The sequence below is a fragment of the Dicentrarchus labrax genome, unplaced genomic scaffold (genome assembly GCF_905237075.1).
Source record: "Dicentrarchus labrax unplaced genomic scaffold, dlabrax2021, whole genome shotgun sequence".
In the NCBI taxonomy this organism is placed as follows: Eukaryota; Metazoa; Chordata; class Actinopteri; family Moronidae; genus Dicentrarchus; species Dicentrarchus labrax.
In genome coordinates this window covers 25,016,816-25,040,721 of record NW_026136721.1, presented here as the reverse complement: position 1 = coordinate 25,040,721, position 23,906 = coordinate 25,016,816, and the positions used below count along the sequence as shown (strand labels likewise).

Here is a 23,906-nt window from a genome sequence, read left to right as displayed (position 1 = left end):
TACCTAGAGCCGGAGGATCTGTCCTAGGTTTCTGCCTTTTAACAGGCAGTTTTTCCTTGCCCTTGTCCCCAAGTGCTTGCTCATGGTGGTACTGTTGGGTCTCTGTAATTAATGTTAAAGAGTTCGGTCTAGACCTGCTCTATTTGAAAAGTGTCCTGAGATAACTTCTGTTATGAATTGGCGCTATACAAATAAAATTGAATTGAATTGAATTGAATTATAAGTACAGTTAAACTGTGGAAAATATTGTTCTTGCAACTGCATTGTTGGACACAAATATAGCTTAATAATTTCATGTGATATGCTTCTTCAGTTCACTTTAAAAACATTTATTACTGGGACCACTAAAGAAGGTTGTAGATTCACATTATAGGCACTACTGCCACTGACCATACTTGATCCAGCCATATACTTGGTTTCTACTTCCTCCTGTTGACAGACAGCTGCAGTCATTGGGTCCAATGAAATGCTTTTGTAGATAATAATTAATATGGTGTAAGTAAATGTGTCTTGTTTAGTGTCTGTCACCCAACTTCATTTCACTGTTAGAACATTTAGCTTTATGTCGACTCTGGGAGCACAGCAGGATGAAATTTGACAGCATACTTTCAGAAATTGATGGATTTGGAAAATTCCAAATCAAGCTAGTCTTGATTCAGATGCTTTCTCGCATTACTCTACCATGTCACTTCCTGCTGAATAACTTCATGGCAGCTGTTCCCTCTCACCACTGTAACATCACTGCTCTCGATGATGGAGGCATCTTTGGGAATTTAACTCAGGAACAGAAACTGGTTGTAGGTATTCCAGCAGAGCGGGATGGCGCTCCGAGCTCTTGTCAGATGTTTTCGAACCCCCAGTATCAACATCTGTCAGGCTCCAACAGTAGTGAGGATACATTTACTGTTCAGTGTCAGAACGGATGGGTGTATGACAACAGCACATTTAAATCTACTTTGGCAACAGAGGTAAGTGTCGTCAGTTAATATTACAATATTATTTCAGAGATATAACAATAAGTCATAGACACATTTATTGTAATCAAATGTTTGTTAACCTCCTTTGTGGTTCAAATTTTCAAATGAAATGGGAAACTAAGAAAGGTTACTTCCATACTTCAACTTCTAAGAGGTCAACTTCTATGAAGACGCAAAATTATGTCATGGTTTCTTTGCAGTGGGATCTTGTGTGCAGCAGAAAAGGGATGAACAAGGCAACAGCCACCATTTTCTTCCTTGGGGTTATGGTGGGTGCCCCTTTATTTGGGTTTCTCAGTGACAGGTAAGATTGTCAATTAAAAAACACAGTATGTCTTCCATATGTCTAAAATGTCACTCACTCTCTAACAAATGTCAGAAAAGATTTAAGTAAAAACTAAAACATAAGCAGAGTATAAAAGACAACAATATAATACTACTAATAAGACTATAACAGGGATTGTTATGAAATATACATAAAAGAGATCCATAATGAAATAACTAATCATAAATAAGTAAATTAATGCCATTTAAGACAAATTTTTAAGAATATGTGTTTGCCAAATATGTTCTTACTGTATGTATCTTCTGAATAATTTATATACATTATGTGCAAGACTTCTGTCAATAGTTTACTTATTGTCTTTAACCTTTCCTTCTCATGACCAGGTTTGGCCGACGGAAACTGCTCTTGGTGTCTTATTTGTCATCCATGATGTTTGCCGTCCTAAGTGCGTTCTCCCCATCGTACATAATGTTTGTCATCATGAGATTTTTCACGGGGATGTCACTTGCAGGAATAAGTATAATCTCTATTGTGCTAAGTAAGTATGCTAATGCTAAAATAACTCTAACCTTTGAGAAGAGAAAAATAAAAAAAATAGATGTGTGTTTAGTCTTCCTTCACAGTTGTGGGTTTATAATATTGTGCTGACGTTGCTCCAGATGTTGAATGGTTCGGCATTGAACACAGGACCTTTTCTGGTGTGATTATAAGCTTGGATTGGACACTTGGAAACTGGTTTCTGGTTGGAATTGCATATTGTATTAATGAGTTTCGGATGCTCATCCTAGCAGCGACCTCACCACTGATACTGGCCGTCATGGCTTGGAGGTATAAAAGTTTCACATTTTAAACTTTGCAGCATAAAAAGCTGAATTCTATTGGAAGTCAATGAGACACTGAACTCACCTTTGCTTCAGGTATCTTCCAGAGTCTGCGAGGTGGCTCTTGGCAAACGGGAAAGCAGATGCTGCACATCATTACATAATGAAATGTGCCGAGATGAACAACAGGACCAAGTGTATGGATGCGATCACACCAATGGTACACTTCAGCATCGTTTATCTGACAATATCACTGTGATATGAAAAGAAAACTACTGTCAGTGCAGAAGTGTTGTGGATGAACTGTTTAGTTGTCTTTTGTCCTACTTTTTTACAGGTATTACTGGAATCTGTACAGGATGAAACTACAGATAAGAAGTACACTATTGTAGATCTTTTCAAGACCCCAAATATTAGGAAACTTTCTATATGCTCAGGGATAGTATGGTGAGTGTCAAAAATATGCTTATTCGCGTTCTCTAAGAGTTATATGAGAATTTCTATTTCAAATGCTTGTCTGCATTAAGTACGTAGTCATGAGACTGGAATAGCGTGGAATAAAGGCTGGAAAAAGTTTATACATTTATTATGGGATTACACAAGCCAGATACAACATGTTAATTAGTGAGCTTTTGATGTGCTTGAAGGTGGATTTTGAACTTGAGGCAGAGCCAGGCTAGGTGTTTCCCCTTGTTTCCAGTGTTTATGCTAAGCTAAGCCAGTAATCCCCTAGCTCTTGTTTGAGTCTTCTCATGTAACTCCTAGAAAGAAAGCAAAGAAGCAAATTTACCAAGATATTGAACTATTTGTTTAACATAGTGTAAGTTACGTTAATCAAATGCTAGTAAGTGTAAGCTTGTGAGATATATTTCTATTATACAGTAATATCAAGTAGGCCTACATATTAATGTGATATATTATGCAATATGGTATATAACTGAAGGATGGTTAATGATAACAAAACAAACTTCAATAACATTCCACTATGCTGCCATAATGGCTTATATCAGAACAGCCATTTTTACCTAAAATAGTCGGGTAAACGCAGGAGTTACCAATTATACCAATTAAGGTTCTGTTCCATTTTGTGTAGCAGAGCCTTTCCAGTGAGCCAATAGCAGCCCCCTGACTCTGTCTGACCTGAATAGAACCTTAATTAGCATCACTGGTAACACCTGTTTACCTTACTACTTCATGTCAGAATGGCTGCTGTGAAAAAAGTCATTTGCGAGACTCGTTTCACTGCTTTGTTCTATTTTGTAGGTATGGAGTTGCATTTACATATTATGGGATAAGTCTGAATATCACTGGGTTTGGACTAAACCCGTACCTCACACAATTCATCTTTGCATCCATCGAAATGCCAATGAAGATTGGTGTGTATGTCTTCCTGGAAAAAGTTGGCAGAAAGCCTGGTGAGATGGGAGCCCTGTTGTTGACTGGTCTCTGTCTCTTCATCAACATATTTGTTGGAAAAGGTACATTTTTTTATAGAATCTAATCATTTAATTTGATTGCATTTGTCAGTTTTTTGTCAACATATTTGAGAATTCTTGTGATTAAATATCTAAACACCTTTTCTCAGATAGGTGGATTATTCGTACTGTTGTGGCAGTCCTTGGAAAAGCCCTGTCAGAAGCCTCATTTACAATCATGTTCCTTTTCACGACTGAATTCTTTCCTACAGTCGTACGGTTAGTCAACAACAAACTTATGTGGCAAGTTTGACCACAGACAATGATCTTCTGTTCTGTTGTTCAGTACCACAGGTACTGTACAGGTTTACATTAACCTAAGTGCTTGGATTTTTCAGACAGAACGGTTTAGGCTACACCTCGTTTCTGGCACGGCTGGGCGTGTCCATATCTCCACTCATCATGTTATTGGAGGATGTGTGGCATCTCCTCCCTGCAGTCACTTACTGCACAGTGGCAATTGGCTCTGGTTTAGTGACTTCCCTTCTGCCTGAAACATTAAATACCAGACTGCCAGAGTTAATCGAGGATATTGAGAAACCGAGGTAAGAGGAAAACGTGTTAAAGGAAAGCTTAAGCTACAGTAAACGATAAGCCACCTCAGTGAACCTCAATGCTAAAGAATAATCCAGTCAACCCTGCAAGGGCAAGTGGGTTATGAGAAACAATAATTTCAGTAAATTATAAAATTTTCTGAGCTAATTTACATGTTTTAATCATTTGCATGTGTCAAAAATAATTCCTGAACTCAGTAAGCCATGCATGGTAAAATGACTAACTCAAGTTTTGTCTTTGTTGTAGGGTACAGTCAACAAGGAGGAAGGACATTCAATAAAAATCACACTTATTGATAATGAGAACTTGCCCTCTATATATTTGTTATGAAATTCTTGTTAAATTTTAATAAATGGAGATGATTTGATTTTAACAATAAATAAAAAATCCCAATAAATAATGAAACCAACAGCTAGAAGGTATTTAACAAATCCAAAGGTGTATTGTCTAAATAATTTAGTCTGGCAACAGCAGAACAACAGTGGAAGAAACCCAAGAGCAGACAATTTACTTGTAGCTGGAAATAAAGTTTTAGTAAAAGAGAAAACGTCTATTGGTTTTATTGAAATTATACATTTTATGGTGACATACTGGTTTAAGTCTTATTATGTCCTGCTGTCGTGGCTCAGGGTATATGGGACAGCCCAGTAATATACTGGTGATCTGCAAAGGATAAGCACTTATAAATGATGGATGGATGAAGGAGTTGGTTTCATTTGCTTGCCAAAGTATTGGACAAAATCAAAACTTTAAGGTATATTGTTGTGTTTAAGTACACTTTCATATTTATAGTACTGTGTGTATATTCATTAGTATGCTGTGATGTAATGTGAACGTTGTCTGTCCTGCACCATGAACAAGTTCTGTTGTTTATTATAATGGTAATAAAACTCAGTGATTAAATGGCAATCCATCTGATAGGTATGGAGACATTTCACAAAAAAACACAAGATGTCAGCTTCATGATGGGATCATCACATTCTTTAAGGATTCTGTCTTCTGAATGTCTGTACAAAAATTCATGGCAATCAATGGTAATAAATCAAATCGAATAGTTCTGACAAATATTTAAGTCTGGACCAAAGTGGTAGAAGAAGAGCATGACCTTTATACAATAATCCCTCCCTCTGTATCAAAGGACCAGTGTGTAAGATTTAGTGGCATCTAGCTGTGAGGTTGAAGTTTGCAACATACTGATAACCCCTCCACTCCCCTCTCCCTTGCCAAGTTTGTGCTACGAAAAGTCTTAAATGCTACCCTATCTAGAGCCAGTATTTGGTTTGTCCATTCTAGGCTACTGTAGAAACATGGCAGTCTCTGTGGAAGGTCATTCTAAGGTAACAAAAACACAATGATACTCATTTTAAGGTGATTATACACTAATGAAAACATACCTATGAATATTCAATTCCTATTGCCAATAGATCCTTCTAAATCTTACACACTCGACCTTTAAGTAGATCTTAAATTGACGTCTGTGTCGTTTTTTTGTACTTTGGTATTTTGGACTCAATAGCAAATGATTTATTTTTTTAAATAAGCAACTTGTCAGACGGCTTTTATATGGCTGAGTGAGCACAGACTCTTTTCCATTGCTTTACTACACATGCACAGACTCTCTTGGCTGACAACTGACCAACAGCATTTAACAGTGTGTAAAAGTGACTTCTTTTCAAACTAACATCCTGTGTGCTTTTGATATTTTCAATTATTCTCTGAGCTACACTCCAGATTGGAAGTGTTGTATAATTTATTTTCAAGATGAAGTTTGAGAACATACTGGCAGAGGTGAATGGCTTTGGGAAATTCCAGTTAAGGACGATGCTCTTGATGGTAATTGCTCGTGTGACTTTGCCATTTCACTTTCTGCTGAATAATTTCATAGCGGTTATTCCCTCTCACCACTGTGACGTCAGCTCTCTGGATGATGGGGTTGTTTTTAGGAATTTATCCCTGGCAGAGAGGCTTCTTGTTAGTATTCCAAGCCAGGAGGATGGGACTCCAAACTCCTGTCAGATGTTTGCAGAGCCTCAGTATCATCTGCTGGTCAACTCTTCCAACATTACTGACCTACTCACAGTGCCGTGTCAGAATGGATGGGTGTACGATAACACCGACTTCAAGTCTACTGTGGTAACAGAGGTCAGTTTTATCTTTTTCTACCCAATGATAACCAAAAGTATTAAACTGATATCAATCCCAAATTAGCCACATTATGCTTTACTTTTCTGTGTCTCCCTCATAGTGGAATCTGGTTTGTGATAAGAGAAGAGTGAACAGAGCCACAGCAACTATATTCTTCATTGGAGTCATGGTTGGAGCAGCAGTATTTGGTTATCTTAGTGACAGGTGTTCATGCCTTTAACTGTCAGACTCTCAAATCAGATTCATTTTGACCTCTGGGTGGTTAAATGACACAACTTTATTAAGAGGAAGAGGAAACTTGTATATTGAGAGTATTTTTGCTACAGTATATAAACCACAAAAAGAACCAAATCAATCACTTCTTATTTGGAAAGTCCAAAGTTAATACTCAGCTGTCAACGGAAAGAAATGAGTTGATGTACGACAAAGTGTCACTGAGTGCGTCTCCACAGACTAAATAAAACTCATGATGTAACCTGACACTATTTCTAATCTTTACCCCAACCATAAAATTAACCCTAACCCATACATATGTATATGAATGTCTACAGTGTTGACTACTTTTCAATTTACAGAAGGAATATATCATTCTACATAATAATATTATCTATAATAATAAAGTGTCGTCACACCTGAAAAAAACACTATCCTGGGTATTGTATAAGTGTTTTTACACAACCTATTCCATAGATTTATTTAGAATTATTTTGTCTCACAGGTTTGGCAGAAAAAGAACGCTTCTGGCTTCCTACATGATAACCACCTTCTTTGGATTTGCAAGTGCTTTCTCATATAATTTCGCCATGTTTGCTGTCATGAGGTTCTTTACTGGATTTGGAATTTCTGGAATAAGTATAATCACCGTAGTCCTCTGTGAGTTTCATGCCATAGTATGTGTCTTTTAAAACAAAGAAGAAAAGAGAGAACTTATAGAAAAAAAAGTAACATATAAACCAATAAATACTCTGATTATATTAAATCCACAGGTTCAATTAGCTGTTGGAGGTTTTTGTAATGTTAAAGCTTGTTGTGAAATTCCTTTTTATCCAACCTGTTTATCCATTTGTGTTTAAACTTCAACAAATATTTATAATAAATATATAAAACTTGAGCTGAAAAAGTGTTTACAAATCTACCATAATCATAGTCTGTTTTAGTAGATTTGAGTTGTTATCATTGCTCTTTATAGGTATTGAATGGGTGGACATTAAGCATCGCACTGCAGTGGGTATTTTAATGAGTTTGGACTGGAGTATTTCTACTGCTGTACTACCTGTTGTAGCCTATTTTGTGAATGATTGGAGGTACCTGACCGCCACGGCAACCAGCCCACTGTTTCTGGCTATGACCTGTTGGTGGTAAGGAAAAAATAATTATTGACCTATTTTGCTATTTTATATATATATACATTTATACTAATGAGGATATTCAAAATAATTTTACAGTGTTTAAAGATCCTTGTTCTCATTAACAGTGTGAGGCCAGAGATGTGACTCATGAATTCATATTAAAAATTACAGGTGGCTCCCCGAGTCTGCCAGATGGCTGATAAGCAATGGAGAGTTAAAGAGTGCTCATTTTTACTTGAACAAATGTGCAGAATTAAACGGCAGAAAGCAGTTCATGGCTGACCTAAAGCCTGAGGTACAAAATCTTACATAATATGATTATTTCAAAAATTGATACCCACTTCCACTCTGACCAAAATTTCATTTTTACTCTTCAGAGTCTGTCCACAGTGATACTTGTAGACAATGAAAAAAGAAAATATTCCTATTTGGACCTTGTGAAGACCCCCAGAATGAGGAAACTGGCTCTGCTTACTGGCATTGTGTGGTATATACATTTATTTGTTTTTGCCTTTAAACCACTGAGATTTTCACCTTTTAAACATGGGAAAAACGAATAATCACTACAATCCACTGTCCATATATCACTTACTCAGCTTGAGAACAACAAACTTTAAAAATCTGTTTGAACACAGCTCCTCTGTGTGTCAGTGGTAAGTTGCCATGGACTCAGTGTGATAACACTCTTCAAGGTGTCTTGAAATAGAATAAAACTTTTTTAATCATCATAAGTCTGAGTTTTGGGGGGCGAAGGTGCACAATTACCAATTTTGTGGGGACTAGCAGAAAAGTAATAAAATTAGTAGTTTAACTAATTGCTGTTAACAGGGAGTAAAAAGTGAAGTAATAATACTGAAAAGAGTAATGAGTAACCAGCCCAACATTGATCCTGTTACAGATGCCTGCCAATCAGCCAATCAGAAATTAATATTTTCGGGGTTAAATGTGTACCTTGAACAAAACCTCTCTCTTTCTGTTCATAGGTTTGTAGTGGCCTGTACATATTACGGAATCAGCCTGAACGTCACTGGCTTTGGTGTGAACATTTATCTCACACAGTTCATCTACGGCGTAATAGAAATTCCTGCAAAAGCCTTCATCTATTTCAGCCTGGACAAAATAGGCAGACGCTTGAATCAGACTGGAACACTCATTCTGACTGGTCTGTGTATATTCTGCAACATGTTTATCCCTCAAGGTAAATGATCAAATCAGGTTTGTGTCTCTTTGAAACAGTAAACTTATAGTGAGATGGCAATATTAGATAACAAAAACAACATAAAAAGTGAAAGTTTGAATAGAAATCGTATACAGTTGCATTTTTTATTTAATAAAGAGTGTCAGAGTTGCGAATAGTCAATTTTCTACACATAGTGGCATAGTGACTATAATACAAGTTGGGTGAGTTGGGAGTTAAAATGTCCTCTTTTCAGATAAGGGGCCATTTCGGACAGCTGTTGGAGCTTTGGGTAAAATGTTCGCTGAGGCAGCTTTCACAACTGTATTTCTGTACACAACAGAGCTTTACCCCACTGTAATGAGGTCAGTAAACTATCTAACATTGTGCACATTTACAAACAGTATCTACATCCAGAGGCTTTTCCCAAGAAGCAATTTACTGAGACATACATTTGTTGTATTCCTGGTTACACAGGCAAAATGGATTGGGTTACAGCTCCTTCATGGCCCGTGTAGGTGTGTCTGTATCTCCCCTGATCATTCTTCTTGAAGACGTGTGGGGCCATTTACCGAGTGCTATTTTCTCCCTGGTGGCTTTGGCTGGAGGTCTGGCTGCTTCTTTTCTTCCTGAGACAAACAACGTCCGTCTACCAGAGACTATTGAGGACATTGAACAGACAAGGTATTGGGCTTTAACTTGGATTGCATCCAAACATTCAAATGAGAATTATGTTATTAAATGACAATGTGTCGTGTGTTTCAGAAGAAGATCAATCTCCACATCTGAGGAGAAATCTCCACCCTAAATGCTATCTTCATTGCACTTAAAGGCTCATAAATTGAGTAACAGGGAATATCAGTGGTGGTAATATGTTTCAACAATAAAACAATAAAGGAGCAAGTGTTTTTTACATATGCACAACCTGCGTGACTTTTTTCAATAAATGTGATCAAATATTTCACCATGATTCATGTATGCTTTTTGTGTTGCACTATTGTAAAGAGAGGATATTCCTTAAATGAAAGAAGAACCTGAGGGGTAGAGGGTTATGGTATAACCAGGGAGACATTCTGAGATGTAATATGTTATATGATGAGGAGGCAGTGGAGGAAAGGGAAAAGAGATGAATGAAAGGAGATAATATGAAAGGGGGAAATCTGGGGTCGCAGAATGTGCTATTGAGCCCTCTGGAGATGTAGTGGGATCATCAATGAAATACTGAAGAAGGATGCACTTGGCAGGTGACAGAAATTGTAATTTGGATAACAATTCCTCTTTCTTGTTCAAGAACTGGGACTTGTTGTGTGATAAGTAGAAGGACAAAGTGTAGTGGCTTGGTACAGAGGAAATGTTAAAGGATGATTCAGTGTTCGAAAATAAAGCAACGGTAAACTATTCTCCATCATCTGGATGTCAGAGAAATGCAGCCTAAACACAAAGGTCCATCGTCTTGTATGAATCTAAACAGTGTATTCCACTACAAATTACTGAATACATGCCCTGAATTTAATATGTAACAGTAGATTACTCCAGTTAAGTAATGGAATATTTCAGGATCAATCGGAATGACCTCATTACTGTCTTAAGAGAAAAAGTTATGCAAGTACACAAAACACAAATGTGGAATCTTTTGTCCCGCAACGACTAGCTTACTGCTAATAACTGACCTCAAGGTGTTTCTTCAAATTAGACGTCTTTTGACGCAGAAAACAGTTTGGTTGATTGCAAGCAGAGCTGGCAATGCAGTGTAATGTGTAATGCTGCAGTGTAATGCTGTGACATTCTTGACCTTGCATCTAGGTAAAATGTTCTTTAATTTTCCACACAAAAAGCTCATTGTGTTAATCTGTAATCTGACTCATTTCACATACTGAGTATCCTGTGTTATTTTTCACAACAAATTCATGCTGCATCACAGTCACATAGACGTTATTTTAGTAGTTAAGTGAGGTAAAATATTCACCAATTTCAACTGTAGTCCAGCAGCCCCTGAAATGCCAAAGGTTGCCTTGACTTGGTCTCAGAGTCAAGTTCATACATGGGCAAATGAGGAGAGTGGATTCTTTTTCAGTTCCAAAGGAAGACATTTTACATACAGCGGGAGGCCACGATGAGGTTCGAGAACGTTCTAGCCGATATTAATGGATTTGGAAGATTTCAGATAATGATAATTGTAATCAGCTTCATTGGCCGCTTCACAATGCCCTGCCACTTCATGCTAAACAACTTCATAGCAGCTGTTCCCTCTCACCACTGCGACATCAGCTCTCTGGATGATGGAGGTGTTTTTAGGAATTTATCCCTGACAGAGAGACTTACTGTCAGTATTCCAGTCCAGGAGGATGGGACTCCAAACTCCTGTGAAATGTTTGCTGAGCCTCAGTATCATCTGCTGCTCAACTCTTCCAACACTGCTGAAATACCGACAGTGCCGTGCCGGACTGGATGGGTGTACGACAACACCACCTTCAAGTCTACTCTGACCTCGCAGGTGACCTACATTTGTTTTCATTTGTGAAACATAAATCAAACTTAAGTGTACTTGTTCACTATCATGAACACACTCATGTTCTCAAAGAACAGAGTCATTCTCTTTCTTTATTTGTTAATCCAAGTGGGACCTGGTGTGTGACAAAAGAGGGAAAAACAAAGCAACCGCTACCATCTTCTTTGTTGGAGTTATGTTTGGGGCCATGACCTTCGGAAGTCTGAGTGATAGGTATCACAGCTTGATTACTTAATATTCTGCTTATAACTTTGATTACCCAGTGTAACAAACAATCAGTAAAATCTGAATTTTCCATAGGTTTGGCCGAAGGATCATGCTGCTGGTGTCGTATGTGTCTGGAATGCTTTTTGCTGTCGCAAGTGCTTTTTCTACATCTTACTTAATGTTTGTAGTGCTGAGGTTCTTCACTGGGTTTTTCATCACTGGCATCGTCATTGTCTCAACAGTCCTCAGTAATTATATATTTTTAATGTCTAACCTTTGTAAACTGTTAATCATGTTGTACTAAAGGTTTAATCTGAATTTAAATACTTGGAAAATGATGAAATGTTTGATCTTTGCAGGTGTGGAGTGGGTGGACATTGAGCACAGGAAACTGGTGGGAGTGATCGACAGCTTATCCTGGACGTTTGGGAACACAGGATTTGCAGCTATTGCTTACTTTGTGACTGACTGGCGGTGGCTTATTGTTAGCGTCACCTCACCTCTAATCTTGGCCATCATCACGTGGAGGTAGGACTCAGATCATGTAGTCCAACTGAGGCACCCAACATTAAGCCCTTATCTGGAGGCGTCATGTTTTAAGTGATTCCTTAACATTTGAGTGCAAGTGACCCATATATGGACTTTTGAAGATAAACGTTGGAAATATATATATGCATATTAATATTGCAAACTTAATTTAATTAGACAACATTTCAACTATCAAGGGTTCATCCACCAAAGTGTAACAGCGCAAAAGCAAAATTAAGAGCAGCAAAGCAGCTATCTAGGATGCTACAGACTAGGAATGTTAGTAATCACAATATGAACATCCTCTTTGATATTTTCTCCCATGCTCAAGATTTTTTATTCAAGTATCTATAAAATCAGATAACGGGGGAATTCAGAGATGCTACTTGTATGCTACATCTATGCAGCACCTGTACCCAACAAATTAAAGAAAAAAATAACATAAATTGTCTTAGTAAGGTGTTGGGCCAACCAAACAAGAACATGGTACTAGAGGACGTAAACAGAACACAGACCAAGACAGCCAGGTCTTAATCTAGTGGTGTAATTGCAGATTGCGACTCCCTCATTTCACAGCTTTTCGAAAAAAATTGCAAGAGAAAGTTAAATTGCAAAAATAGATGTGATTTTGTTTTGTATAATCCCTTAAAAAAGTCAAAGGCAACTTGTTCCACTGAGATGAGATGTATGGGTTAGCGTTTTGCGCAGGAGGCTGCAGTGACTGAATTCACAAAACTACAATGATTGGTCGAGATTGGCAGATAATTCACTGGGGCTGAATTTGTGCTAATTGTTACGATTGCAACATTGCAACTTCCTGGAGGGACTGAGCAGGATGGTCGACACAAATGTAATACATCAGGATTAAAAAACGTCTTTGCCCTCAACATTAGGTGGATGCCCGAATCGGCAAGGTGGCTCATTGCCAACGGAAGGCTGGAGCAAGCTCAGATGTATTTGAAGAAATGTGCCAAGATGAACCAAACAGAAGAGCTAATTGACACACTTAAAACAGAGGTCAGGAGAAGCAACAAAAATCATAAACATAGTCTTTGGCCTGTAATCTTCCAGATTATTATTAGTTTGTGTTGTCTCTATAAACTGTCATAGTTAATTATCAATCCTTTCATTTTCTATCACATGGTGTAAAGAATAATGGTGCTTTGCATTCTTTCAGACACTATCTACTATTGTTGTGACTGAGAAAAAAGATCGGGTCTATTCCTACCTCGACCTGATACGAACACCCAAAATGAGGAAACTGGCACTACGTACTGGTATAGTGTGGTCAGTTTCCTAGTGCCTTTGTGCTCAGTGATATATCTTATGTTCTGGTCAATGAGTCAGTTTCACATTATATCCAGAAATGATTGTATCGAAACATACTATAAACTTAATTTAATGACTTTCCATTTTCTCTTGCCCCAGGTTTTGTGTGGCAACTACGTTTTACGGCATCAGCTTCAACATCACAGGCTTTGGGCTCAATATCTATCTCACTCAGTTTACCTATGCTCTGATTGAGCTCCCAGCCAAAGTAGCAGTTTACTACTTACTGGATAAGATAGGCAGGCGATCCACTGAGGTGGGATCTCTGCTGTTGGCTGCCGTCTGTCTTGGGATCAACATTGTAGTACCTAAAGGTAATCACTCATTCATGTCCACTAACATATAAGCTTTAGGTTTTTTTATTATTATTACAGTCATTTAATCATTTAATGTTTTCAGATATGTCCGTTGTCAGAACAGTGGTAGCGGTCATTGGAAAAGGGTTTTCTTCAGCGTCCTTTGCAACCGTTGTGCTCTACAGTTCTGAGCTATATCCCACTGTAGTAAGGTAACTACGCATGTCTTCTTTTTCGTCTTATCAATCTGAACATCACACTTTTTGATTTGTAACATTCAGCACATACTTGGAGCTTTATTGCAGAATCATCCTTGGTTTAGTTAATGTCCTCTGTGATTAAGATAATAGTCTATGTTTTATTCAGGCAGAATGGTATGGGCTACAACTCCTTCATGGCTCGACTTGGCGTAGCCGTGGCTCCTTTGATCCTCCTACTGGACGAGGTGTGGAAGGATCTGCCTCAGGTCGTCCTGTGCTCTGCGGCTGTACTGGGGGGAATAGCGGCAAGAATGCTGTCAGAGACACGCAACAGGTGTCTGCCAGAGACCATAGAGGACATTGAAAAGGATTGGTGAACACTGCACTGCCATCAGTGCAGGTCCAGTTATGATGTCTTTTTAGTAGTTTGATTTTTATATTCTTATTTGTAGAATTACCTTCAGGTTTTATCTAAATATTGGTTTGTTGGAAGGATATTTAGGGAGGTGTGAGGAAAACTTCGTCTGGAGATTGAACATTGTGCTCTTTAAGTAACATTAGTAACACAAGTTGATACTATTGACAGTAAATAATGACTTAAGGTGGTATAGGGCAGTGGTTCCCAACCTTTTTTGGCTCATGACCCTCTTATAACTATGTTATGCCAACTGTGAGTTGTTTGTCCAAAAAGTGATGTTCCTTTCTTTTCCTTTCAAGTTTTTCCCCCCAGAAAGTGTACAATATTTGAGAAAAGCAAGAAAAGGTTAACACACTTTTGTCTGGCAGTAATCCTTCTTCATTCCTGTTGTTCTTCATCACTTAACCCCAAAGTTTTTATCTTGTGACCCCTCGGGGCAGTAATTAAGAATACAGAAAAAGTATCATGCACTTGTAACTCTGAGGTAGTATTCCCTTGTGTCATCATAAAGCAGCTTCTTTCCAAGATTTATTTAGATATTTCATAAAGCAGATTTGTAAATTTTGCCAAATTTTAAACTAGCAAATCTCAGCACAAGAAAAAAAAAAAACTCCACTAGGGACCACACTACTTTTGCAATAACCGGCTTTACTAATTAATATATATATATATATATATACACATACACACACAGAGAAATTAAGTCAAAGCTCCTTTATTAAAGAAACAAAGCAAGCACAAATCTTTTTTATGACTCAGCAATCCCCTAAAGGAAAGTCAACCACATCTAAATGACATGTTTCTGATATTCCTTTTAAAAATCTTTATAGCCAGGTCTAATATTTACTGATGATATTTCATCTGACATAACACTTAGTTACAGAATAAACATTGATGGGAAAAAGAAAACAAACAAACAAACAAACAAAAAGCAAACAAAATATAAAAATCAAAATGCCAAATTTGAAACATTAAGATACAATGATACGGAAAGATCTAAAACTATAGTATGCAGTTGTTTTCCAGGACACTTCTTGGCTATTGTTCAGTACTGGGAATACTCCTTGCTCTCTAGTTTGGCAATGATTCGCTCCAGCTGTCTTTTAGCTTCACATTGTGGGAAGTTACTCATTTCATAGTACTGGGGTGCAATCTTCACCAGCCTGTAACAGAAGAAGAAAGAGGATTATGAATAAGTCCGCCAGGAGATCAAGTACAGTCAATTAAATTCATTGAGCTTTATAAATCTATACTAGTAAAACTTTTCATCTGTGCACACATACCACTCTGGTTTGATGTCTGTGCAAGTGCGGATGTAGTTTTTGGTGGTAAGGACAAATTCATTGTAGAGCACCCACTCAGGCTTGTGGTCCAGGACTGTAGATGGGTGCAGTTGGACCACTTGGTTGTCTTTGACTGTGAGGTAATGACCTGTGCGCTCCAAGTGAGCGACCTGGAGGATAACATTTTTTTTTTTTTTTTAAATGGTTAAATACAAGCCATAGAGGACTCATATCCTGTTAAAAAAATAAAAAATAAAAAAGAACACATCATGAAAGATGTACACATTTACTGATGTGTGCTCACCTGCATGAAGAAGCCGGTGCAGAGCGCTCGGCGGATGTTGATGTAATAATCCCTGCTGGTGAACTCTGTGCTCCGGCGAGGCAGGTTGAAGCGGTCCATAATCCTGGACAGCTGCTGCCGCACATTGTCAGCAGACATCAGTGAACGGTAGTTGACAAAGTTGTCATAGCACCACTGGTTAGACTCGTGGTCTGGAAAAAGGTATAACAAGGAATCAGTTTCATTTGGGTCTTTATACTTCCAATACAGGTACAAGAGGCCTTTAATGTTATTTTCATAACAAATTTAAGGCTACACTAATCAATATTTTAACAATGGACTGTGTGTAATGTAAAAGGTTTGGGTTTGTTAAACTTTTTAAATGCTAAATACCTCATAATCGTCAAGAGCAGATGTAATTTTAAGAAGAAAAGTAGCAATAATTCAACTTTTTTTGTGGGAAGACATGTTATTATTAGTATATTTATGTCTTAAAACGTGTTTCAAGGGGGATCTTTAAGGCCGCTGCTCACTTTGTTTGAAGGCGTGGTAGACGTTAAGCAGCGTCAAGTGGTCTCCGTCGATGTGAGCAAACCTCATCTTGGACTCGTCTGCTGCCTTCTTTGCCTCCGTGGGGCGGACAAAACACTGTGGGACTAAACAAGGTTGGTATGGGCCCCAACAAAGCCGCCCATAGGGATGAGTCAAACATTCACAGAAAAATGGAGCAAAGCCTATGATGCTAGGGCACTCGACACTGCGTTGGGACAGGGCAGGACCACAAGCTCTATCAAAGGGGGGCTGCAGTCTTTTCTCATGGTCTTTCCCAACTGTTATGGCTATTAGCTCGTAGAGAGGGGGGTCATTTAACCACATCTGTAAAACAAGAGTTTTCACACAACTACAAAGTGTTAGGGACACCAGAAATGTTTTAACTTTTCAAGATTCAGAGATGTAACTTTGTTTTGGTATCGAGAAACAATGGTTAGGCCATTAAGAGAGCAGATAATTCAAATACTTCCAGGCTACACATGATAACTTTACATATCGATAATAGGTAAAGTTCACAATGCATTAATTCAATAAAAAGAAAATTCAGATAAATGCGATGAATATGAAGAAATATAAGTGGTGCCTGCCCTATCCACTTGCTTTAGTGATGAAACACTTGTGCAAAGGCTCACTTACTATTCACTAAATATTGTAATATAATAATACTGTATTATGGCCTTAAATTAAAACCTCAAATTAGAAAGCTTTAACATTTACGTAAAGCTCTCCAGAGTGAACGCATTCCAACAAAAGTGAATTTGTGGAGTAAAAAACACTGCATGGCAATGAAAAGATGGCATACGGATTATGTCATTCACTATTACGATAAAATAATAATGATTATTCTACATATAGTATATTCCATATATACTATATTTCCTGTTTACAATTGGGTCTTACTGTTAAAAAGAAATGTGTTCATCAAAATAAAATGTTGCACAATTCTTCCCCAATAAACTTACTGCAAACTACTGGTTTAAACAAAAATAATAGGATTAAATACAGAAACAGTTTTAGTAAAAAATAAAAATGTAAAAAAAATTAGTAGGGCCAATATTTTTTGTTGCTACAAATTTCCCAGGAATTGAAAATGTATATATATTTTTTTAAATACTTTACTAATATCAAATTAAACACAATTATATATCATTAAAAGTTCTGCCTTTATTCACAAAAATGCAGTGCATAAACTAAATTCAAGGTGGGAAACTTTCTGTCCAATACGACCAGTGAGCGGTTGTGTGTTTAACCCCAAGAGACTTGGCCCACAGAAGGCAAGGAAGATGTCAGCCCAGTCCTGGGCATTACCTGACAACATGGCAGTAATGGAAAGGATCTCGTTAGAGCAGTTAAACTCGCAGCTGGCAATGACCATCTTGGCCAGCTGGGGGTCCAGAGGAAACTCTGCCATCATGGAGCCCAGCTCCGTCAGGTCACCATCATCGTTGAGAGCCGCCAGGTAGTTCAGCAGTTCAAGGGCCCTCATCAGTGTCTCAGGAGCTGCAGAAGAGATAGGGGAGGAGACAGACAGAAAGGTCAGACAGTCAGGTCCAAGCAGAGATTAATAAATGTTTTATCATTCAATCAAACTAATGTAGACCAACTCACCTGGTGGATCCATGAAGTCAAAGTGCACAAGGTCGTCGATACCCAGCTTTTTGAGCTGCAGCACAACAGATCCCAAGTTGGACCGAAGAATCTCAGGGTATGTGTTATCCTGGAGTTGGGATGTTAACAACGTTAGTAAACAACTGTCTGTAATCATTTTAAGAACAGGCTAAACTAACTTACTAACCAGAAGAAGTTTGTATCACTGTTGTCACTTGCCTGCATCTCTGTTTTGTAGGCCTTCTCTGTGTACAGGCGGAAACATTTCCCAGGACGTGTTCTGCCGGCTCGTCCAGCCCTCTGCTGGGCAGAAGCTTTACTGATGGCCGTGACGAGCAAAGACTCAACTCTGATACGGGGATTGTAAACCTGGACACACATTTGAAAGCATGTTTAAGTGAAATAGCAGGACATGGAGACGTAACCCCTAATAAAACAAACTGTATCTGCATTTATACTAATGAGTTTTAATGCAGCACTATATTACACACGGGATATAATGCAATGGAAATCCAGTGAGGTGAGTTAAGCTTTGCTCACCTTTTGCTTGGCAAATCCAGGATCAATGACAAACACCACACCGTCAATTGTCAGAGAGGTCTCAGCAATGTTTGTCGAAACCACAACCTGAGGATGAAGCAACAAGGTGTCAGATATCCATCATCAAAAGTAGGTGCAAATGGACACACAATACACAGCCATCTGCGGAGTAAGACACATCTTTTAATCTAGTTCTGCTAAAATCTATCTGTTGTAATATTTAAAATGTACCTTTCTTCCTATTGCACCATTGGGCTTTCTCGGAGGAGGCGGCTCGAAGATCCTTTGCTGCTGTTGTGGTGGCAATGTAGAATACAGTGGAATGATTTTGATGTCTCCAACTTCAGGTCCCAGGTCATCTACCTCACGCTTGATCCGTTTGCAGGCCTCATCAATTTCCTGAAAGAGAAATTAAGATGTTACTTTGTGTGTTGAGGGAACAGAATAATGCAGCTATAATCCACTGGATCAATAAAGTGAGCACCACAAGTCTTACCTCTTGACCAGTGAGAAACAGAAGGCAGTCACCTTCATCTTCCTCACACATATGAATCTGTATGACAGTGCGGATCGCTGCCTCTAGGTAGTCTCGCTCTGGTTCGGGTGTGTAGAAGATCTCGACAGGGTGCGTACGTCCAGGAATAGTCAGGAGAGGACAGTTGTCGAAGTACACCTGGAACTTCCCGGCGTCTAGCGTGGCACTCATGACAATCACCTAGAAGGAAAGAAAAAATATTCTAAATGTTTTTTGTTTTTTTTTAAATATTCCTGTATCTGTATGTTGAGAATAGTGCCAGCTCTAGAGGTCTTTTACCCAGATGAGTCAATAAAAACAGCCACAGGAGACATTTTAATCCCATTAGCCTGAGTGAGATGACACAATATCTGAACTTATTCTATGATGTTGATCTGACATAGCCAGGCCTACATGCAATTCTGTTTTACTTTGTGTAAACTACCACACTCCTTGTCATCTGTTGAAAATGTTAAAACACTAAATAAGGTGTGAATGGCCAGAATAAATATGACTAGAATCAAAAGGGGCCATCTAAGTCTTCAGCCTGTGTTTTCTATTCTATTCATTATACACCAATCTCTTAAACAGTGATATTATACAGACATTATATAAGTCTAATTTAAACAAATAATAAAATACTTTAATCTGCATATTTGTTTTTATAATGGCTTTGTAATTTTTTTTTTATGGTCCGTAAATAAGTACTCTTGCCTCCCAAGGACTTCCAACACTAATTTCTGTTTCATTATAAAACATTTTGAGCCAAAATTAGCTGATTCCTTAGAAATTTCATTGAGTCCTTCTTTTAGTCCTTGGGAGGCAAAAATCACTGTTGCATGTTTTTTTAACTCAGGACCTGTGTGTGCTTTGCAAACAGATAAATGTTCTTATCAGCCTGTGTATTTAGTAAAGCACCTGGTTGTAGCAAAATGTTTAAAAAAAAAAAAAAGATCACATTGCAATATTCTGTAATATTGTAGTGATTCTCAAAAACTTTAAACCCCAACCACTAGATAGCAAATGTAAACTGAGGGCTTTGATATTTGATGTTACATACAAATCCAAATCCCACTGTTGTGGTTGCAAAAATAAAAAAAAAAAGAGAAAAAAATGGAGTAAACTCAGATTTTGTGCACATGGTGACAGTTTTCTTAAACAAATTTTTTTTTCCCAAATCGCAATATATCATCTTCCTTATGGTATTACAATACATTGGATTAAAACCCCTGTATCACAATGTGTATTATATTGGCCAGATAATCCATAGCTGTTATTAAAAAATGAACAAATACCTTCAGATCTGGTCTTTGACGCACCACCTCCTTGAGCACTCCCATCAGGATATCTGTGGCCAGAGTACGCTCGTGGGCCTCGTCCAGAATGATCACACCGTATCGCTCCAGCAGCGGGTCATTCATAGCCTCTCTTAGTAACATACCATCTGTCATGTACCTAAAGAAATTACAGGCATGCTTTGTTAGATGTTCTGTGACTATAACAAACTGTTGCGGTGCATTAGCAGACCTCAGTCACTTACTTGAGTATAGTCTTGGCAGAGCTACAGTCCTCAAATCTGATGGAGTAGCCGACTTCCTGCCCAAGCATGACGTCCATTTCGTCCGCCACCCTTTGAGCCACGCTCATAGCCGCCACTCTTCTGGGCTGGGTGCAGGCTACCGCCCGCTTAGGACCGGGCTGCCCCCTCACCATGTCCACACACCACTGTGGGATCTGGGGATTGAAGCAAAGGTTGAAATTAATCCACATACATTTTTAAGAGGAAAGTATCAAATCACTCTCACTTTTTACGATCATTATACTGCATATGATGGCAGAGCTTTCAACGCAACATTTTAGTGTCCAGCACATAAGAGAAGGGCAGATTTATTGCATTTCAGACCTGTGTTGTCTTTCCAGAGCCAGTCTCTCCAACAAGGACAAAGCTCTGATGACGTGTGATGATATCGCTGAAGCTTTCCTTGTACTCCCACACTGGGAGCTGTAACCTCTTCTTCAGGATCTCGTAGTATCGCGGCGTGTGCGGCAGGTTGGTGAATGGGTTGATCTGCTGGTGCATGGCCATCTGCTTGATGGTGGGCAAGCATGACACAGCCGGCACCGTGCTGTTAGATGGGACACTAACAGGCTTTGTGTCTCTGTCCCGGTCTCTGTCCCGGTCCCTATCTCGGTCCCTGTCCTTGGATCGGTCCTCACGGTCTCTATCACGCTCCCTGTCTCTCCTGTCAACATCAGAGCAGGGCATTATAATAAATATTTCCATCCACTGGTAAAGAAATCATTATGTAACAACAACAACATAATACACTTCCAACACTTTGTGATTTCCTGTCTGAATTGCAAAGACTATGGATTAGTTTAGTCCTGTTCACATTCTGTGGGATTAACAGCAGAGTTGGGAAAGTTTCCCCATGTTTACAACTTGCAAACTTTCACATTAGACAACTCACAATGGTTGTATGATTGTACAGTTGGTCATGTGAGGGTGAAATATACTGTGCATTGACAACATAGCAGCATATCCCTTCAGTTTGGTCTTAATTGCCTTGAATGACAGACTCTGAAACATCAATGTTTGTTTGTTCCCAAAAAAATGGAACACAAGACTTGCCCTGTTGTAATTATGACACTATTGACAAATGAACTTGATGTAATGGAAGCACAGTATCAACATCTACAACCAAAATATACAGATACAGACAGGGATCCTAATATTGACTAATATCTGCACACTCAGCTGTCAGTTTATTGTGCTTCATTATTCCTAATAAAAAACAGCCCTGCAATAAACCCTTCCTAGCAGAGAGGGGTTTCATATTTAGTTTCTGTTTGACCTTTAATCATTTTGGAGGTGTTAATATTTAGCCTTCTCTTTTTATGGGTTGGGCAAAAATATTTCAATATTATACAATACAATTAAACAGCATCGGAGCATACCTCCACCAAAATAACAATAAACAATAAAAAAAAAAGAAACAGTTTCACCTAAAACTAAAGTTTATAACCTTCATGTCAGCATCATTTGATGCAGCATTGTTGTATTAGACAGCATTAGTTTTAGCTGCAGTGAAGTTATTTAACAAAACTGTATTTCTTTAGGTTAAAAAGACCCTCAAAGTTTTAGATAGCAAGCATGCTACCGCGATGGTAAGAACCAGGTTTGTTGATTATCTCCTAACACTTAACATTTCCAAAGAGCTAGCAGTCAGCGTGAGGTCGCTAATAAAGAACCAAAATCACAGTCTAACGTAAGCTAGCTAGCTAGCAAAGGCTGTTAGCATCACACACACACACACACACACACACACACACACACACACACACACACACACACACACACACACACACACACACACACGTGCCTCTGTGCTGGAGGTATGCGCTATATGAACGTTAGCTGACGGTACATGTTCGTCTGTTAGCAACAGTCGTTCCCAAACAGCTAACTAACACATGAGCTTATAAACACAACGAGGCCAAAACATTAACGATCCCGTAATCAGAGGAACTATCCAGGTTTCCTCGGAGCAAACAGGGGGCTACGACATTAAACAGCTACGGTTGTATTGTCTCTGTTTCTACATCCATGGTGGCTGTTAGCCAAATGAACTAGCATGAGCTAACAGTTAGCTCGTACCTAACTGGTTAAAGCAGACAGTAAGTTTGGAGGCTTCACTTACCCATCAGACCTCTTCTTACTGGTGGAGTAGTCATCACCCAGGTCCAGACGATGTCTTTTGGACATCTTTAGGAAGAATTGTAGCTTATCTTTAATCTATTAACGCGAACACAATTCTACCGGGCAATATGGAACTAACTTCCAGGTTCCTGTGCTTGTTTTCCTCCTTTCAAATGTGTTTAGCTGCGGCTGTGCGGATTACAGTACCGCCCCCTGCTGGCCTGGAGTGTAGGCAGTGTTTACAACCACAGGCTGAGCTGGATGAGCAGCGCTGGGGCAAGGTGGGCAACTGCCCTGCAGCCCCCAAAGTGCAGGCTTTATGTTAACCAGATGGTTTGTGATAGTCGATACAGGATAATGCACAATATTTATATTGTGTAAGGTAAAAAAAACAATAATGTATTGAAAATGGGTTGCTTTTTGTCAAAATCTACTTTTAAGTTCATTCTTTCAATATTGTGCTTGTATGCATTAATTAATTAATTAACGGATATTTTATTTTACTTCAACTATTTCCAGCCTGCATGGACTTATGAGATACCACAAAGGCCAGATCCAGAATGCTGCATAAACTATACATTTACAAACAATAGTTTATACTACAAAAGGTTAAAAAAGTTACTTGGGCAGTGCAGCTAATTGTTTGCCCCTATAGCAGCTCTTAGGGGTTGATCACACATCTCTCTACCTTGAAATAGCTTTATGGTATCCACCTGTACCCCAGACTATATGATAAACAAATACCTGTTTGAGGGGATGATTTTGGCAGATAAGGGGTAATATTGGTTCAAATCCTCCCTAAAAACAATCGAGCAGCCTACATAACCTTACTGGAGTATTAAAATGTTGTATACTGCACAATATTTCGGAGGGAAAACATTACATTTAGTTAAAAAATGATTGTGACATTGTAGATTAAGATTTTGAAAATCTATGTACAAGTTACCCAACGGTTTATAAAACATGTAAACTTAGTTCCACCACAACCAGCTACACAATTAATAATGCTCCTTACACATTAATGCACAAGTAATATAATAATATAACACATATATTCTGCCTGTGTTAGGAGCACTTTCACTTAGTTGAAAACACACTTTTATTGTAGTGGAAATTGTACTTCTTAGTTTAGAGTAGCCTATTTTTTGCAGTGT

General features: G+C 38.5%; 4 protein-coding genes across 7 annotated transcripts; 3 read left to right on the top strand and 1 right to left on the bottom strand.

Annotated features, from left to right (window-relative positions):
• The first annotated feature begins 554 nt into the window (after positions 1-554).
• On the top strand, positions 555-5,023 carry LOC127354581 (solute carrier family 22 member 7-like). Of its 2 annotated transcripts, none has more exons than XM_051384560.1 (10): positions 555-968; positions 1,178-1,281; positions 1,647-1,801; positions 2,052-2,091; positions 2,181-2,304; positions 2,422-2,531; positions 3,348-3,562; positions 3,670-3,778; positions 3,898-4,104; positions 4,361-5,023. In XM_051384560.1, exons 1-10 carry the CDS (start codon positions 588-590, stop codon positions 4,392-4,394), a joined length of 1,479 nt encoding a protein of 492 aa, XP_051240520.1. In that variant the 5' UTR covers positions 555-587; the 3' UTR covers positions 4,395-5,023. The 2 variants fall into 2 exon arrangements, with proteins under 2 accessions (XP_051240520.1, XP_051240519.1); XM_051384559.1 differs by having other exon boundaries at positions 1,923-2,091.
• A 585-nt stretch (positions 5,024-5,608) lies between these two features.
• On the top strand, positions 5,609-9,755 carry LOC127354587 (solute carrier family 22 member 7-like). Of its 3 annotated transcripts, XM_051384567.1 has the most exons (11): positions 5,614-5,947; positions 6,058-6,256; positions 6,360-6,463; positions 6,978-7,132; positions 7,449-7,617; positions 7,780-7,903; positions 7,986-8,095; positions 8,592-8,806; positions 9,042-9,150; positions 9,263-9,469; positions 9,551-9,755. In XM_051384567.1, exons 2-11 carry the CDS (start codon positions 6,131-6,133, stop codon positions 9,591-9,593), a joined length of 1,362 nt encoding a protein of 453 aa, XP_051240527.1. In that variant the 5' UTR covers positions 5,614-5,947; positions 6,058-6,130; the 3' UTR covers positions 9,594-9,755. The 3 variants fall into 3 exon arrangements, with proteins under 3 accessions (XP_051240526.1, XP_051240525.1, XP_051240527.1); XM_051384566.1 differs by having other exon boundaries at positions 5,609-6,256; positions 9,554-9,755; XM_051384565.1 differs by having other exon boundaries at positions 5,611-6,256.
• Positions 9,756-10,799: 1,044 nt separating this feature from the next.
• LOC127354787 (solute carrier family 22 member 7-like) lies at positions 10,800-14,627 on the top strand. The gene is made up of 9 exons (XM_051384989.1): positions 10,800-11,279; positions 11,404-11,507; positions 11,595-11,749; positions 11,861-12,029; positions 12,923-13,046; positions 13,207-13,316; positions 13,458-13,672; positions 13,758-13,866; positions 14,021-14,627. The coding sequence occupies exons 1-9, from the start codon at positions 10,899-10,901 to the stop codon at positions 14,229-14,231; spliced, it is 1,578 nt and encodes a 525-aa protein (XP_051240949.1). The 5' UTR covers positions 10,800-10,898; the 3' UTR covers positions 14,232-14,627.
• A 344-nt stretch (positions 14,628-14,971) lies between these two features.
• Positions 14,972-22,921, bottom strand: LOC127354786 (ATP-dependent RNA helicase DHX15). Its single transcript, XM_051384988.1, has 14 exons — positions 22,754-22,921; positions 20,956-21,295; positions 20,593-20,786; positions 20,348-20,507; positions 19,035-19,253; positions 18,770-18,937; positions 18,539-18,625; positions 18,218-18,367; positions 17,999-18,107; positions 17,699-17,890; positions 16,372-16,494; positions 15,860-16,050; positions 15,556-15,725; positions 14,972-15,435 (listed from the first exon to the last, which is right to left on the bottom strand). The coding sequence occupies exons 1-14, from the start codon at positions 22,816-22,818 to the stop codon at positions 15,318-15,320; spliced, it is 2,286 nt and encodes a 761-aa protein (XP_051240948.1). The 5' UTR covers positions 22,819-22,921; the 3' UTR covers positions 14,972-15,317.
• Positions 22,922-23,906: the final 985 nt, after the last annotated feature.

Excerpts from the sequence above, each read along its gene's own strand:
- LOC127354581 (XM_051384559.1), top strand. The coding sequence starts at position 588 with ATGAAATTTGACAGCATACTTTCAGAAATTGATGGATTTGGAAAATTC. Across the intron at positions 2,092-2,180 it reads CTGGCCGTCATGGCTTGGAG|GTATCTTCCAGAGTCTGCGA; the intron begins GTATAAAAGTTT and ends CCTTTGCTTCAG. Across the intron at positions 2,532-3,347 it reads ATATGCTCAGGGATAGTATG|GTATGGAGTTGCATTTACAT; the intron begins GTGAGTGTCAAA and ends TCTATTTTGTAG.
- LOC127354587 (XM_051384565.1), top strand. The coding sequence starts at position 5,876 with ATGAAGTTTGAGAACATACTGGCAGAGGTGAATGGCTTTGGGAAATTC. Across the intron at positions 7,618-7,779 it reads CTGGCTATGACCTGTTGGTG|GTGGCTCCCCGAGTCTGCCA; the intron begins GTAAGGAAAAAA and ends TAAAAATTACAG. Across the intron at positions 7,904-7,985 it reads TGGCTGACCTAAAGCCTGAG|AGTCTGTCCACAGTGATACT; the intron begins GTACAAAATCTT and ends TTTACTCTTCAG.
- LOC127354787 (XM_051384989.1), top strand. The coding sequence starts at position 10,899 with ATGAGGTTCGAGAACGTTCTAGCCGATATTAATGGATTTGGAAGATTT. Across the intron at positions 11,280-11,403 it reads AGTCTACTCTGACCTCGCAG|TGGGACCTGGTGTGTGACAA; the intron begins GTGACCTACATT and ends TGTTAATCCAAG. Across the intron at positions 11,508-11,594 it reads TTCGGAAGTCTGAGTGATAG|GTTTGGCCGAAGGATCATGC; the intron begins GTATCACAGCTT and ends AATTTTCCATAG.
- LOC127354786 (XM_051384988.1), bottom strand. The coding sequence starts at position 22,818 with ATGTCCAAAAGACATCGTCTGGACCTGGGTGATGACTACTCCACCAGT. Across the intron at positions 19,254-20,347 it reads GTCAAAGACCAGATCTGAAG|GTGATTGTCATGAGTGCCAC; the intron begins GTATTTGTTCAT and ends CTTTCCTTCTAG. Across the intron at positions 18,626-18,769 it reads ATGGTGCAATAGGAAGAAAG|GTTGTGGTTTCGACAAACAT; the intron begins GTACATTTTAAA and ends CTTCATCCTCAG.